The sequence below is a fragment of the Chanos chanos genome, chromosome 1 (assembly GCF_902362185.1).
Source record: "Chanos chanos chromosome 1, fChaCha1.1, whole genome shotgun sequence".
NCBI lineage: Eukaryota > Metazoa > Chordata > Actinopteri > Gonorynchiformes > Chanidae > Chanos > Chanos chanos.
This window is the reverse complement of record NC_044495.1, coordinates 36,610,352-36,625,302: the sequence shown is the minus strand read 5'-3', so window position 1 is coordinate 36,625,302 and position 14,951 is coordinate 36,610,352. Positions and strand designations below refer to the sequence as shown.

General features: G+C 40.0%; 2 protein-coding genes and 1 pseudogene across 2 annotated transcripts; all 3 read left to right on the top strand.

The window, feature by feature from the left end:
- Position 1: 1 nt before the first annotated feature.
- Positions 2-4,530, top strand: coq9 (coenzyme Q9 homolog (S. cerevisiae)). The gene is made up of 9 exons (XM_030769436.1): positions 2-134; positions 717-1,008; positions 1,400-1,535; positions 1,625-1,767; positions 1,921-2,005; positions 2,222-2,326; positions 2,853-3,008; positions 3,172-3,225; positions 4,086-4,530. The coding sequence occupies exons 1-9, from the start codon at positions 77-79 to the stop codon at positions 4,119-4,121; spliced, it is 1,065 nt and encodes a 354-aa protein (XP_030625296.1). The 5' UTR covers positions 2-76; the 3' UTR covers positions 4,122-4,530.
- A 1,264-nt stretch (positions 4,531-5,794) lies between these two features.
- Positions 5,795-8,765, top strand: polr2c (RNA polymerase II subunit C). The gene is made up of 9 exons (XM_030776540.1): positions 5,795-5,973; positions 6,150-6,199; positions 6,470-6,538; positions 6,651-6,703; positions 6,918-7,046; positions 7,314-7,365; positions 7,650-7,818; positions 8,135-8,209; positions 8,456-8,765. Exons 1-9 carry the CDS (start codon positions 5,888-5,890, stop codon positions 8,598-8,600), a joined length of 828 nt encoding a protein of 275 aa, XP_030632400.1. The 5' UTR covers positions 5,795-5,887; the 3' UTR covers positions 8,601-8,765.
- A 1,208-nt stretch (positions 8,766-9,973) lies between these two features.
- On the top strand, positions 9,974-14,624 carry LOC115822419 (diacylglycerol O-acyltransferase 1-like; annotated as a pseudogene).
- Positions 14,625-14,951: the final 327 nt, after the last annotated feature.

Genomic DNA, 14,951 nt, shown 5'->3' with positions numbered 1-14,951 from the left:
TCGCCAGTCAACTACGTACTGTGAGCTAATCTAACGTTAGCAAGCTAAATACGGCCCCCGTCAGCTGCGGCTGGATATGGCGGCGCTGTTTAGAGGACTACGAGCTGGAAGGGCCTTGAGGGGTCTTGGCAGCGGTGAGCAGTGGTTGACCGGTGGGATTTAAGAGTGTTAGCCTTGAATTTCGTTTGGCTGGGATTTAACCATTGTTTTTGGTCCGAGTTCGGAATCATTAAGTTCTCTCCTGGTAAACTGTTAGCAGAGGGCTGAATAGCTTGTGAGCCAGTCGCTGAATGTTATCTGGTATGTGTCGGACTGGACAAGGTGATCATGAAGGACAGTGTGTAAACCAGCTGCTTTTAAAACTCATTTACGGGGATATGGTTGTGTAATCTGGTGTCTCTTGTGGCATAATGATGCTAAATGTAGATCATGAATCGTTATCCAGTAAACAGTTGATCTGCATTAAGTTACGTGACAAGGGGGCGTCTTCCAATGGATTGTGGCAAATACAGTTTTAAGTCGTCGAAACTGATCTTACTTATTAAATTCCACCTGGTGACTGTTTTGTAATCATTAACAAAAACCATGATAATTCAAATGAATGTGAGACTCCTTAAACTGTATGTTCATCGCAGTAGGTGTGAGTAGTTTATTAGTTACTCTAGCCATTTGACACCGTTTAGTAACTGTTACATTTCCTCCACATACTGTTACAGTTGCTGCTCAGGCAACAGCCAGTCCCAAGTGTAACGGTTTAAGACGTGGCTTCCACTCTGCTGCCCTGTTACGGTTACATGATGACTCCAAAAGTGACCAGGTCACACCACCCCCTTCCTACCATCAGCACTACCAGGCCCACGGTGCTGTACAGGGTGATTCTGCATCTGCAGTAAACACAGAGGACACACACACACCTGGACAGGATGCCCAGGATTCAGCCACCTCTACCCATGAGGCATCTGCATCAGACACTGCCACAGGACAGGACGACCCACAACCTAACACCAGGTTAGAACCTCAGTGTGTCAGCACTATCACAATATTCTGTTCAGGTGATGATGATTATCCATTGGAAAGAAGCGTGAATTCTCCCAATTCAGTTAGCGCTGTACTGTAAATTGCAGGAAAAAAAGCAAGATTTTGGCACTGGCAAACTGCAATTTAAGTTTAAGTTTATTTAAAGCCCCATATCACTGTTTACAGTCTCAAAGGGCTTTACATGCCCACAGGATTACAACAAACAGAGCAGGGTGGTAACCCCTGACTTGATCCTCATCGCGGGCAAGAAAAAAAGCTCAGTTTGCGATTGCAGAGGCATAAGTGCACAGCTTAGTGCATTGTTATACTGCAGTAAAACTATACCTTAATTCTGTCACCCATTCCAACTGTTCATTTTCAGTTATCAAGACCAGAGTGGAGAGCAAAGTGAAGACTATGAGACTGAGGAGCAGCTCCAGGCTCGTATCCTGACGGCCGCCTTGGAGTTTGTCCCAGAACATGGCTGGTCTGTGGAGGCAATCGCTGCTGGAGCAGAGGTGGGTAGTAGTGTTCTATCTAAGGTCATATTGCGCGATAAAATCGTTTTTGTCAACAAGTTTTTCTCTCATTCTGTCAAACGATTCAGACTCTGGGCCTGTCCTCAGCATCCACTGGGATGTTTTATAACGGAGCAGGAGACTTGGTCCTGCATTTCGTTGGCCAGTGCAATGCTCAGCTCGCTGAGATATTGGCAGAGCAGCACAATCAGGTCCAACTCGGCCAGGCAGAGTGAGTGATCATCTGTGTGCAGACATGTCATCTAATATAACATTAGCAACTCTGTGATGAAATATGTATATATTTATACCACATAACCAATAGATAAATCGTTGTATTAACTTTGTGCCTTATAGCAACATAACTCTCAATTGTTTGTTTCAGGTCAAAGAAAACAGCAGAGTTCCTTAGAGATGCAGTTGAGACCAGGCTGAGGATGTTGATCCCATACATCGACACTTGGCCTCAGGTAATGGGGCTCACTCTTCGTACATATCCACCATCTCACTCAGATTAGTTTATGAGGCTATAGTCATGGACAAATGGATCCTGAAACTTCTGTATGACAGGTCCTGTCATAAGTAGAAATGAAAATCTATTCAAATTGCTCTTATCTGATGACTCATTGGGACCAGACAGCTAAACCTCTCCCCTAAATTTCTGCCTTTCCTCTTAAACCTCTCAGGCCATGAGTATACTGCTTCTTCCCCACAACATCCCAGACAGTCTGAAGCACCTGTCCACGCTGGTAGATGACATCTGGTACTATGCCGGCGACCGGTCCACTGACGTGAGTGGGTCTTCTCGTCCTAATTACCAATCTCAATCCCACCTCTTCCTCTCTCCTTTTCACCATCCTCTCTCCTCTGTCCGACCTGCCTCCACTCAGGTTACTGCTCACATTACCTCACTGGTTCTCCTATCCAAACTAACTCTGTTCTTTCCTCGCCTTGTATCACAGCAATCCGGGTTAGTCAGCCATCTACCCGCACAGCAATCCTCCAATAACACTGTTTGTCTATACTAACTCAATAATAACAAGCTTAAATAATGAGATGCCCCCTAAGGCTTGATTAGATAGAAAAAACAGAAACATTGGATTAGAGCTGAAACCTGATCCCACACAGAGGGTCATTCTTCAGGAAGAGGACTGACCACAGCAGCAGTGAAATAACTTCAATTGCTTTCGGTCCCTACCTCTGCTCTCCATCTAACTTGCCTTTTTTAAGTTATTGATTATTGTTAGAAACTAGTGTTAAACAATTGCTTTATTCTCTGTACCTTTTTGTGGATCTTCTCCTCTGTGACTCTCTCAGTTGAACTGGTATACGCGGCGGGCGGCTCTGACTGGGATCTTTAACACCACAGAGCTGGTGATGGTGCAGGACTCTTCTCCAGACTTTCAGGACACCTGGGCCTTCCTCGACAACCGTATCAAAGACGTGGTCAACATGGCCAGCACAGCAAAACAGGTACTTTAAGCAACTGGGTTTCACTCTGTGTATTCTTTTTTATCTTTGACATTTACAGTCATAAGATTTTAAATTTAGTTTGGGCTCATAATGTCACATGTAGCCAGTCTGTAGCATGCTGTCATTGTATTGTGGGGTTTTGATTTTTGGCATTGTTTTGTAGATGCAGTCGACTGGAGAGGCTGTGGTACAGGGACTTATGGGTGCAGCAGTTACGGTAAGTGCACTCAAGGGTCTGTTTTATATGCTCACTGAGATGGTTGTCCCGGTCTGTTTGCTTTCCATGCGGGAAAACTGATGAAACTTGATTCCAAACAGGAACTTAAGCCAGAATGGACAAATTGTATTATTACTGGCAAGTTTCAGACTTTGCAGTGCAAATACATGTTACAAACACTGCATTATGTGGACAGCTGGATCTGTATTCTGAATAACATCAACATATTTTGGGGAATTCTCTAAATGACTGCATTTTAAACCCACTTCATAGAGGAAAAAAATTTGAGCTTCATCAGCTGTAGGACCTGAATTCCCTATTATATACAGTTTCTTGTTGTTTCGTAACTCAAGGCAGTTCCAACATCCATTTTTATTTCAGCTGTGTACAAGCACTTGCCACACTGTTACCATAATCATCACCTAACTTGTCATTCTTATGTTAAACTTAGTCATGAGCTTGACAGAGTAAATAGTAGTTGTTTTCTCTCTGATGTAAGTAGGGATTTCATATGGACAGAGAGCATACTTATGTTGGTCCTGACCAAGATTTAGCTAAACAGTCATGACCTCTGGCTGGAGTGACAGTCATGTTGATTGACAGCAGGCCTGCTCTGACATCACTAGAAGTCATTATAGTGGTTTTACCAAGAAGAAAAACTGTATTTGTTGCAACTTGAAACCATGGTCTGAGGAGCTGCAGGTGCAGTCCTAAAGAAGCATACAGCAAACGCTCTCACAAACTGCCACAAACCTTCCTGATCGATGTGAAATGAGTTGTAATAATCTCTGTAAAATGCTTTTGTGGAGTACAATATGACTTCACTTTCATCTCTCTCTCTCTCTCTCTCTCTCGTAAAGCTGAAGAACCTCACAGGCCTGAACCAGAGACGATGAGTCCCAACGGTCTTCATCCCTTTGTCTTCATTTCTCTCTTTATGATTGTGTCTGTCACACAGCATGTACTGTATGTTTGATTCTCCAGTGAACAGCTCCCACATGCTCATCATTACAGCCATATTACTCTCAAATGCAGTTCTAAAGCAGGACTTGATATAATTTTGTTTTTGTTTATACCCCTCAGTCAATATGAAGGGTTCAGTGTGCCATAACCATCTGCTATGTCCATTTCCAGTTTGATTCAGAAGGGAACTTTGGTTTCATCCATGTCTAACCATTTTGTTTTGCCCTGTTTTATTCCCCTCTTTTGTTTTAAGGGCTAAGAAAATAAATGTGTTGCATTTCATTAGATGGGATGTCTGGCTCATATGGGAGATGTTCAGTAAAGAAGCTGTATTCCAGTGAATTTGTGTCTCTGTTTTTTGTTTGTTTGTTTTTTTGTGAACTAAGCGTTTGAGGCTGTCATTCAGATGACATGATGAGAAAGTGTTATCAGTTTCTGCAACCAAGGATTGTGAACCATCAACTTTTATCCAAGAAGATAATCAATAGACCATTTTATTTACATGCACACATTTTTGCTTACCGCTTGTATACAAATTGCCCTTTATACAAGATTCCATTTCATCATTTTATTTATTTATTTATTTATTTTTAACCACAGCCCTTTTTGTTGTTTTTAAAGCCTTGGGACACAAAGAGTTACTTTTTTTGTTCCAAATTTCACATGTTTTGTCACATAAATTATCGGTCTTCTTATCAGGAGTTAAACATTTTGGCAAACTAACAGAATCAACCTAGTGAACTCCTGTAAGAGAACAAGTCCCACTCCCTTGTCTTAACCACATAGACTCACACACACACATACACCCTCTCAATAATAACCTGTACACAGACTTAGAAAATCACTCACCTCACTATATTATACAGTGGGAATGGCGTGAATCTGAGAACTACATCCAAACTCATACTACACTTCATTAATTCTCACACAACCTATAGTGAATCCCTTGTCTAGGATGGGAAAAATGTGAATTTAGCAATAAAGAGTCATCCACTTATGCTGTACATTTTAGGACATGTTAAGCAACCAGTCCATATCATATCAGTTATCTCACCAACCATACTTCAAGTATCGTACAACCTCTCTATACTAAAGTCTCAAAACTCACCACATGAATTTGCCTGTCACCCATATTGAATTCTCATTAAACATTCCTAGTCATTTCAGTCACTTATGGGTGAGATGTGGAATGTGCGTAAATGCAATGCAAATCTAATATATGTCAAGAAAATTCTAGTTTTACTAAGTGGATGTTAAGTCAATGTAAACATTCTAATCATTATAAATCAATGTAACTTAATGTAGCCTATTTCAGTGATTTGTCATTGCTCAATTTCACAACAAAAACAAATCCACCAATTTACCACCGCTTACAAGCAGAGCTGTCACATCAAGGGAAAACCTAAATAAACTCAAATTAACTATTTACAAATATTGAAATACGGTCTTGAAATTTACATAATACGAACTACGAAAAACTTTTATTTTGATATTAAGTTGTCTGCTGACGCCGGAAGAAAACCTTTGCAGTAAACCGGTCGTAAAAATTACAGGAAAGAACTGGACCAATGAGAAATAACGTGATTGTTATTCTTTTAGGTTAGCACTTGTACCGCCAATGTTGTGGCAAACTACAAAATTAGGCGATATTTAACTTAAGCGATTCTTAACCAAATTCTGCTAAGGTTCAGTTTTCACCATGCCGTATGCTAACCAGCCGACAGTGAAGATCACTGAGCTGACAGATGAAAATGTTAAATTTGTCATCGAAAACACCGACTTGGCGTAAGTCTATAGCAAGTGAAATAACGTTAATCCATGGATCCACATGGCTCGTTCTTATAGTTAAATAAGTCAGCCAATAGATGTCTTATGTGTTACGAAATGCAACAAGTAGTCACTTTTTAATAAGAATGCTGCATTCATTCAGCATTTACAAACTCATACCTTTGGTTTCTCAGGGTTGCGAATTCTCTCCGGCGGGTGTTCATGTCAGAGGTCCCAACGATAGGTAAGGTCCCTTTACATAGTAGTGTAAAGTCTTTAAAAATGTTTCGGCTCTAAGTAACATACTGTAAGTAAGTGGGCATTTTTGCAACATGGTACAGAACCCTTAGAGTATATCTTGAAACATCTCCGATATCATGAAGTTATGTAGAACGCACAACTTCTATCATTTTTATTCGATTCGAAGGAAGTACGTTTTAGGGCACTGGCGAATGTTGAATGTTGTTAAACACACATGTTTACAAAATGGTTATGGTTTATGTCCTGTTCCCAGCAATTGACTGGATTCAGATTGATGCGAATTCCTCAGTTCTACACGACGAATTTGTCGCGCACAGAGTGGGTGTGTACCTGTTCAGTCCTTGATATCTAATTACTTGACACATCTTTAAACACATCAATACTTAGATGTCTTTGTGCCCTCCATAATTATATAGTTATTACTTCCTTTTCAGGGCTCATACCCCTCACCAGTGATGACATTGTTGACAAGATGCAGTATTCCAGAGTAAGTTCTTTAGTTTATTTCGTGGTCTGTTTTCATTTATGGTCTTTATTCATGATTTAGTGCATTAGAGAAATAATTGTGTGCAAATTAGGTGATGAATAATAAAAGTAACTTAGATACATAGTCAGAGTTAAGCTTTTTAAGCACCAAAGTCTTATGTCTGAGTTGAGTCACTTAATCCTTCCCACCCTTATGTGGTTGCATCTCCACAAAGGACTGCACTTGCGATGATTTCTGCCCAGAATGTTCTGTTGAATTGACCTTGGATGTGCGATGTACAGAAGACCAGACACGTCACGTGACCTCACGAGATCTTCTCTCAAACAATCCCAGAGTCATTCCTGTGAGTATGTTATTTAAACAGATTTTTGGATTGTATGTGTGGTTTACTGGGGTTTTTGTTTGTGTGTGATGAACACTTTTGGTCAGTATGTATATCAGTGTGCCCAACAAGGTGCGACACTTTTCACTTTAATGACTTTAATGTCACAGCATTGATTGACACATCCTTCTGAAGAAAATTACATCTTCTGGTTCCCCCTTTGACCAAGTGTTCATAAGGGCATAGTAAATACTGAAACTGTAAATACTTTTGTATCATGTTCTTCAGGTGACCTCCAGGAGTCGGGACAATGATCCTAATGACTATGTTGAACAAGATGGTAAATTAAATTCCCTTAATCTCTCATATGAAAACATTTTCTCTCATTTTTACCCTCTGTAATGTGTCAGTGATTTACTACTTTAATGAAAGACCCATTTCATTAGCTGTTATGATTATTAGCTATGAATAAATAGTTTACACAGCTTTAGGTAAATGCAGGATGTCCACATTGCCTGCTCTGGTTAGACAAAAAGAAGCTGCTCAGTTCCACTCCCTAGTGAACCTCTTTGTTTTTGTGGATACTAATCTGTAAATTGTCTTTTTATCTTTTCCTTTCCACAGATATCTTGTTAGTGAAGCTTCGTAAAGGCCAGGAGCTGCGTCTCAGAGCATTTGCCAAGAAGGGCTTTGGCAAGGAGCACGCCAAGTGGAATCCTACAGCAGGGGTGGCCTTTGAGTATGACCCAGACAATGCCCTGAGACATACAGTGTACCCCCGTCCTGAAGAATGGTTTGTCCTGTTTTTTATGCTGTTCTTTGAGATCTCAGTTGCCAACTAGAAGTACACAGGCTGAATGTAGTTTTATATCGGATCAAACATTGGTTTGAAATGGTTAGTGGAAAATATATCAAACTGAAACAGGATTTTTTGTGTAATTTTCTTTAGAGAAAAACAAATTACAGAAGGATTTTGGATTAATGGTTCAAAGCTCTGGAACGATTAGAACTACCGTTACATGGCATCCCATGAACATAACACACCTCAGGAAAAACACAGAGCTTCTACAGATGGTAATTTTTTACTGGTCTCTCCTTTTCTTTGTCAGGCCAAAGAGTGAATACTCAGAGATTGAGGAGGATGAAGTACAAGCTCCATATGATCCTAATGGTAAACCAGAGAGGTGAGACCAGTGCTGTATTATTACTGCCTTATTGGTCAGTAGCTTTGGGTTACATGTGAGTCTGTGATGTCACCTCAATCCATGTCTTACCCTTCTCACTTCAGTTATGTTTTCACTAGAGGGATACTCAGTGTTCCTATGCATGGTATGGGCAAAAAAAGAGGTAGTTTGTGCAGAAAGATGAACAGACATGTTGTAATGTAATCAAGCAGCTTGGTTTTTCTAACTTGTGTTTAATAATTGCAGATTTTATTACAATGTGGAGTCCTGCGGTTCACTGCGGCCAGAGAACATTGTCATGTCTGCACTTGCTGTGCTGAAGAAGAAACTCAGTGACCTTCAGACCCAGCTGAGCCATGAGATCCAGAGTGATGTTCTCACCATTAACTGAACTTCACCTATTACCCAGTCCCACCTTGTCTGTAGGGAGGCATGGATCAGCTTAGGTTGTAGCCTTGTACACAATGAAATGGTGAACAGTGTAGAGACTGGGTTTTTTGTTTTTGGTTTGTTTTTTTGCAGCAGGATATTTTATGTGCAGAAAAAGTCACGTTATGTTTTGTTTGTTTTTTCACTCAATAAACCTTGTTTGTTCTCATGAAACTGACTATCGTGTCATGTGGAATGGTGTCTTAGCAATGAACAGTACAATAAAAGTGTTAAAGTGTGTCCAGCAACAGCGCATGTTCTGCAGGCAATCTGCCGTCAAACTGGATTTATAACTGATGCAAGAGTTTGCAATCAGACGACCAATTTGAAGTGCGAGGCTTCTTTGACCTTCCTCACATTTTTCAGAAAAAGTTAGAGGTTGACTGGAGGCAAGTTTTGATTGTATTTGCAGTGGTATACCCGGAAATTATTAAACAATTTGAGTTGGTCTTTACCCACATATTTTATGATAATTTCGCTGCCCCGTTCACTCTGGGAGCACTGAAGTATGAAGTATGTCAGCATGACGGTATCCGTTATACCAGAAGACTCGCGTGACTGAAATTGATTTTTTTCCTTTTAAAGTCGTACCCACCATCTGAATGGGACTTGACATTTCCAGAGCATCACCCTCGCGCACGCATCGCTGCCCTTAAACGATGCATTGGCGGATAAATGTTAGTAAGTGCGTTGCCTACATATAAACGATATCGAAGCGTAAAACGTCACCGAATTCTACTTTTTCCGTCTATCAGCACATAGATGACTTGGGACTCGGTTTGAATAGTTTATCCGATGGCCTAGATGTTGCGATGGTTGCAGAAATGTGACCGTTTTGGAGCCTTCGCAGGACGAAAAGAATATTTTTGGAAACAGCATAGCTAATTCAGACGGTGGGTGGGCAGAGTGCACATCTGATGCCATGAGCGAAAGCGCGTTGCACGACATCGCGTGCTGTGCATAAATTATAAGCTTTCTCGTGAATCTTAAGACGTAATGCCCTGTGTCTTATTTGAGCAAATCCTGTATCCCATCACTGGTTAAAGGGTGTCAAAACTGTTCGTTCAGTTTGAATCAGCCTAATAACAGTGAATGACGCTTATCTAGTGCAATAAAACTGCACTCAGCGCCTAAGGACAATGAGCATATAGTGCAAATTAGTTCTGGGAACAACCCATGTTCACTTTAATGTATAAACCATATAAGGGTTTTTCAGATGTACCGCAACGCCATAATAACTGTAGATATAGTTATCAATGAAAATTAATTTTCAACAACATACAACTATGATGTGTTCCGTGTTCTTTAGAGTTATAGGTAACGTTGGAGACCGAGATGTCAACTGCAGCTCCCAGACAATATGTGCGGTCGTCGTCCCAAGTAGAAGATGCTTCTTCTTCCTGCTCCCATGCGCCTTTTGAAGACTTCGATATGTTTTGGTACACCTTGAGTTCTCTCCACCTCAAATATATACATTCTCCAGTTGAATACATACCAAAGTTCACCCCACCTCAAATATATACATTCTCCAGTTGAATACATACCAAAGATACTAACTTGTTGCTGTTACAGCTGCCACACCGTTCAAGACTCGTTACTAAGCTCCAGTAGTTGCTTCACAGACTACAGAGGAATCCTGAACTGGATCATTATACTGCTGGTCAGTGTCGGTCTCCTTGTCTGACAGTGAAACTCTTAATTAACCGTGCTGCTGGAAATGATACTCATGTTGCTGTTTTATAGGTCCTGACCCACGCTCACTTGTTTTTGGAGAACTTCATACAGTGAGTAGATGTTTACAAATCACGTGTGAAAATCAAAATCATCCCGTGGTTCTTCAGAATGTCACTGTCTTTTCTCTCCCAGGCACGGTGTTCTGGTTGATCTATGGAAGGTTCTGGAACATTTGAAAGAAGAAAATTACAGCTGGCCCTCCATTCACATGATCATGGGTGAGATTCCTGTAGTCTGTGAGGACTCTTAAAGTCTTACAGTTTAATAAAACGTTGATTTGATGAAGCTACAATATTAATCTTTTCTACCTTTCCCCACGGCAGCTGCTAATATATTTGCAGTAGGAGCTCTGGTTGTAGAGAAATGGCTGGACAAGGTGAGGCATACAGAGCGTAGTGGTGTAATTTCTCATTATTTTAGACATGACTGCTCAATGAGGAAAGTGACGCTGTACTTGTGTGATTGACAACAATGTTGATTGCATTAAAGGGGAAACTTTCTTTAAGTGCTGGACACTGTTTACACCTGCTGAACTTGGGTCTGCTGACACTGTTTCCAGCTGTGGTAATCCTACATGGTAAAACCTTCATATCAGCAGGTAAAATCCTCTGTTCCACAAATGAACACAGTCAGATATATATTTTATACATTTAATCATGTTCAAAATGAAGTTTAAAGAATTTGACTTAAGTATCTAACTACACATCCAAAACCATTTGAATGACAGTAGCAGGCAGGTCATTTTACACACTTGTTTGACATACAATTCAGCTGTTTAGTAAGTGTGGAACAGAATAAAATAAGCATGAACATTTTTCTTAACAAATTTGACTTCTGTCCTCAAAATGTTGAGAAGTCAGAGCTGTGTGCATGTTTTGAATCCACATTTAATAGCCTTATATGGTTTTTAATTTTTTGCTTACTCTTGCATGGTATTTCCCAACAATGAAATCACTGAATTCCTATGGTGTTGAAAATAGTTTAAAAATTGACCTGTATCCGTACAAAAAAGCATGTCTAACAATACAAGCAAATCTAAAAGGATGCCAAATATGCATCATTTTCACCTTTTCACTCCAATATAGCCTGTGGCTTCTGGCCAGTTCCCTTCTATTTACATAATCTCCTTATAGCACTGATATAATAGATTATCCCAGGTAATATGAAGGAGCACTGCTGTGTTTTTAAGATGTATTCATCTGGACTTGTTGGACTTTGCTTCTCCATTCATTCCCAATAAATTTTGAATCCCTTTAAGTTGTTCTATGGTAATTTTCCACCACTTCCATATTTGGAATGGTTACAGACTCCAGAATCAAATCAAATGTACTGCCTGTAAACTATGGTTTGACATAATTTCGCTCTGAAGTGACCTTTGACCTCATGTCAAAGATAAGATAAGACAAGATCAGATCAGTGATAGTTGTTTGATCAGGGGGAGCTCTCGTCTCACTCTTTACCTACACCATCCTGGGACTCAAGCTTTACTCTTACCAGGAGGTCAACAGTTGGTACCGCCAAGAACAAGCCACAAACTCAGGTGAGTTGGCCATCCACATGTTTGTATTTATCCTCTTACTGGTCTCTGGAATTTGGTGGAGATTTTCTTGCTTCTGAAGTAAACTGTTGCTGTTTGTGTATCCTAGGGGAAACAAGATGCTTCATGCAGAGTGAGAAAGATGTTATCCATCATACATTTAAAGGCAGGATCCACAACACAAATTGATTTGTAAAATTTTTCTTTACTTACTACATGGGCAGAGATTGACAAACTGCAGTATGCAGATTAATAAATGAGTTATACTCTTGTGTTCCTCTCAGACCTTTACTACTTCATGCTGGCTCCCACATTGTGTTATCAGAGGGATTTTCCTCATACACACAGGGTCCGCATCAACTTGTTGCTGCACAGACTGTTAGAAATGGTAAGACATGACCTCAGATACGGTGTGTTATGTGACTTCGACATCCCAAAGTGTCAGTGAGTGTTTTCTGTGTTAATTATGTACTATGTTAATGTTTTCTATGTAAAATAAAGGCTTGCTTCAACACTGGCTGCAATATTGAAAAACTTTACATCATTTCTAATGCAGTGTTTCATGTTTTTGTCTTTATTTTTTGGGTTTTTGAAGCAGTTTGTGGGTAAAAATGTTAAGTGTAATAATATTTCCATAAGAGGTTTAGTTTAATTTCATAAGACTTTAATATTAGTTCTTCATCTCGCAACAGGTAATGCTCGGACAGCTCATGATTGGAATTATACAACAGGTAAGACACCTTTAAAATAGTGCCTTTGCATTTGCAGTACCCTATACATACATATATGTATGCACACACACATTTTTTTTTCCTTAATTTTAGTTTTGTTCAGTATTTTGGTCAGTGGTGTATTGCGCGTACTTTGCCATGTAAACAGACTGATGTAATGTATATGAATGTGATCATATTCAGTTTGATTTCATAAGGAGTATTATAATATTGGTCGGTGTCTGTCTTTTGTCAGTGGATTGAGCCCATTTTCCAGAAATCAGAGAACCTCTTTTATGTGAGTTACTTTATGTTTGTTCGAAATGCCTCACAGAAAATGAATATTCTCTGTCTGGTAGCATAACAGCTATCTATTTCTCTGTATCTCTGTGTCTCTCTCCCTCTGTTTCTCTCTCTCTCTCTTTCATTCGTTCTTTCTCTCTATCTCCTTTCATCTTTATGTCTAACCGATTTTTCTGTCTCTTCTCATCTTTTCCAAAGAACATGGACATCAGCACCAGGATTGAGCACCTGGTGGAGCTGGTGGTGAGTGGGAGAAATGTTTGTGGTTAGAGCAAGGCTGTCATGTCAGTGTCCTTTACAAAAAACAGGGGGACCCCAGCTCTCCAAAACTGGCTCTCCAAAAGGGAACCCAAAGCTTTAACTTTCGGCTCCCTTTTCATCAATAAGAATCTGTAACGAGTAAAAAAAAAAAAAAGTCTTCTAGCATTTGCAATGGAAAGAAGATTGAAATACTGATGTCTATGATCAATGAGTTAGACAGCACTTTGGTTCAGTTCTGTCCATATTTCATTGAGAATGGAGACCCTTGAGTTTTGTGGAAGGATTGTTGTTTTCTTTTGGGGTTTGATAATGGTCTGCTCTCCCTTACAGACTCCTACACACTTCTTCTGTCTGATTCTATTCTTCTTGTTCTTACACTCTTACTTAAACTTCCTCGCTGAGCTTCTGCGCTTTGGGGATCGCCAGTTTTACACAGACTGGTGGTGAGTCATACCACTCCAACCAGGAAAAAGATCCAGATCTGTGAGCATTGTAATGTGATTTAGTCAGTTCCTTTGGTTCAGCCACTTTGTCTCTCTCTCTCTCTCTCTCTCTCTCTCTCTCTCTCTCTCATTCCGTTTCCAGGAATGCCCAAACCTTAAGCTGTTTTTGGAGAAGCTGGAATGTTCCTTTTCATAAGTGGACCCAAAGGTAGCACTTCAGCATAAAGCATCTCTTATTAATTCTTATCTTAAATTCTTCTCTTAAAAAACCAGTGAGACTACTCCTGGGCTCTCTCATTTTCTATTGTTCTGCCCGTCTTTTTGTGTCTTCCCCCACTCTTTGTTTCTGTCTCAAACTCACACAGACACCTCTGTATACCACTTTGTAGAAGAAACATCCCTCAGCAACAGGTTGAGATACTGGTTTTCATATTATCGGCTGCTCTCTTTGAGGTGAAGGTCTATCTTTGATTTATTTGATTTAAGTACATGGGTGGGCAGGAGTGTAACCATGAAGATAAATCCATGAGTTGTTGCAGCAAATTGATCTTAAGGTTCTTTGTGCCTTTTTACAGTATCATATTGCTCTTCCATTACATACTTGGCATTTTTGGATCTTCTTCTCCATGGTCTTTGAGGTTAGCCTCCAGCTTTAAATCATAAAACATAATTGTTCACAGTGAGATATTTTTCTCTATGTGTATTGTTTGGATTCTAGGGTTGGCGTATATAACTTGTATACTTGTGTGTTGATCTAGCTCCTTTTAGTTTGTCTTATAATGTTGTTACATCTTATTCAACTTCTTTATTACCTCTCGTCCCAGCTCCTTGTGGCGTTTTTCCTGGGAGGCTACTTCAAGGGGAACTATGGCAACGGGCTGGTTTGGCTCTGCTTGTTGCTAGGACCTCCTTTGGCTGTGATGACCTATTGCCATGATTACTACATCAGTTATCATCCATCTTCATCTGGAGTCAGTCCCCACACTGAGACATGCTAGTACTCATGATAGCCATTAGATGAAATTATTATTTCTCTGAATACAGACTGTTTACATTTATGCTCTGTATTTGTTCCCAAATCCCACTTATTCAGAAAATTAGTATAATGAGTTATTCAAAAAAAGCAGATAGAGCTAGATCATCATCAACCTCCCACACCACCAGCTCACACAAGCTAAAAACATTAACAAGTGTCTAGGTAGCTGTTGGTGATGAAACCACAAGGGACTGTCACTTGTTTACAATGAACTGTAATGGAAAATATTTTTCAAAAAATGTGTGACAGCACTTTATATGAGCTCCAGTTAGCTATAGCAAGCATATTA

Bases quoted from the DNA above. Each gene is read 5' to 3' on its own strand.
- coq9 (XM_030769436.1), top strand. From the start codon at position 77: ATGGCGGCGCTGTTTAGAGGACTACGAGCTGGAAGGGCCTTGAGGGGT. The intron at 1,009-1,399 runs GTTAGAACCTCA...GTTCATTTTCAG, and splicing joins GACCCACAACCTAACACCAG to TTATCAAGACCAGAGTGGAG. The intron at 3,226-4,085 runs GTAAGTGCACTC...TCTCTCGTAAAG, and splicing joins TTATGGGTGCAGCAGTTACG to CTGAAGAACCTCACAGGCCT.
- polr2c (XM_030776540.1), top strand. From the start codon at position 5,888: ATGCCGTATGCTAACCAGCCGACAGTGAAGATCACTGAGCTGACAGAT. The intron at 6,539-6,650 runs GTGTGTACCTGT...CTTCCTTTTCAG, and splicing joins ATTTGTCGCGCACAGAGTGG to GGCTCATACCCCTCACCAGT. The intron at 8,210-8,455 runs GTGAGACCAGTG...TAATAATTGCAG, and splicing joins CCTAATGGTAAACCAGAGAG to ATTTTATTACAATGTGGAGT.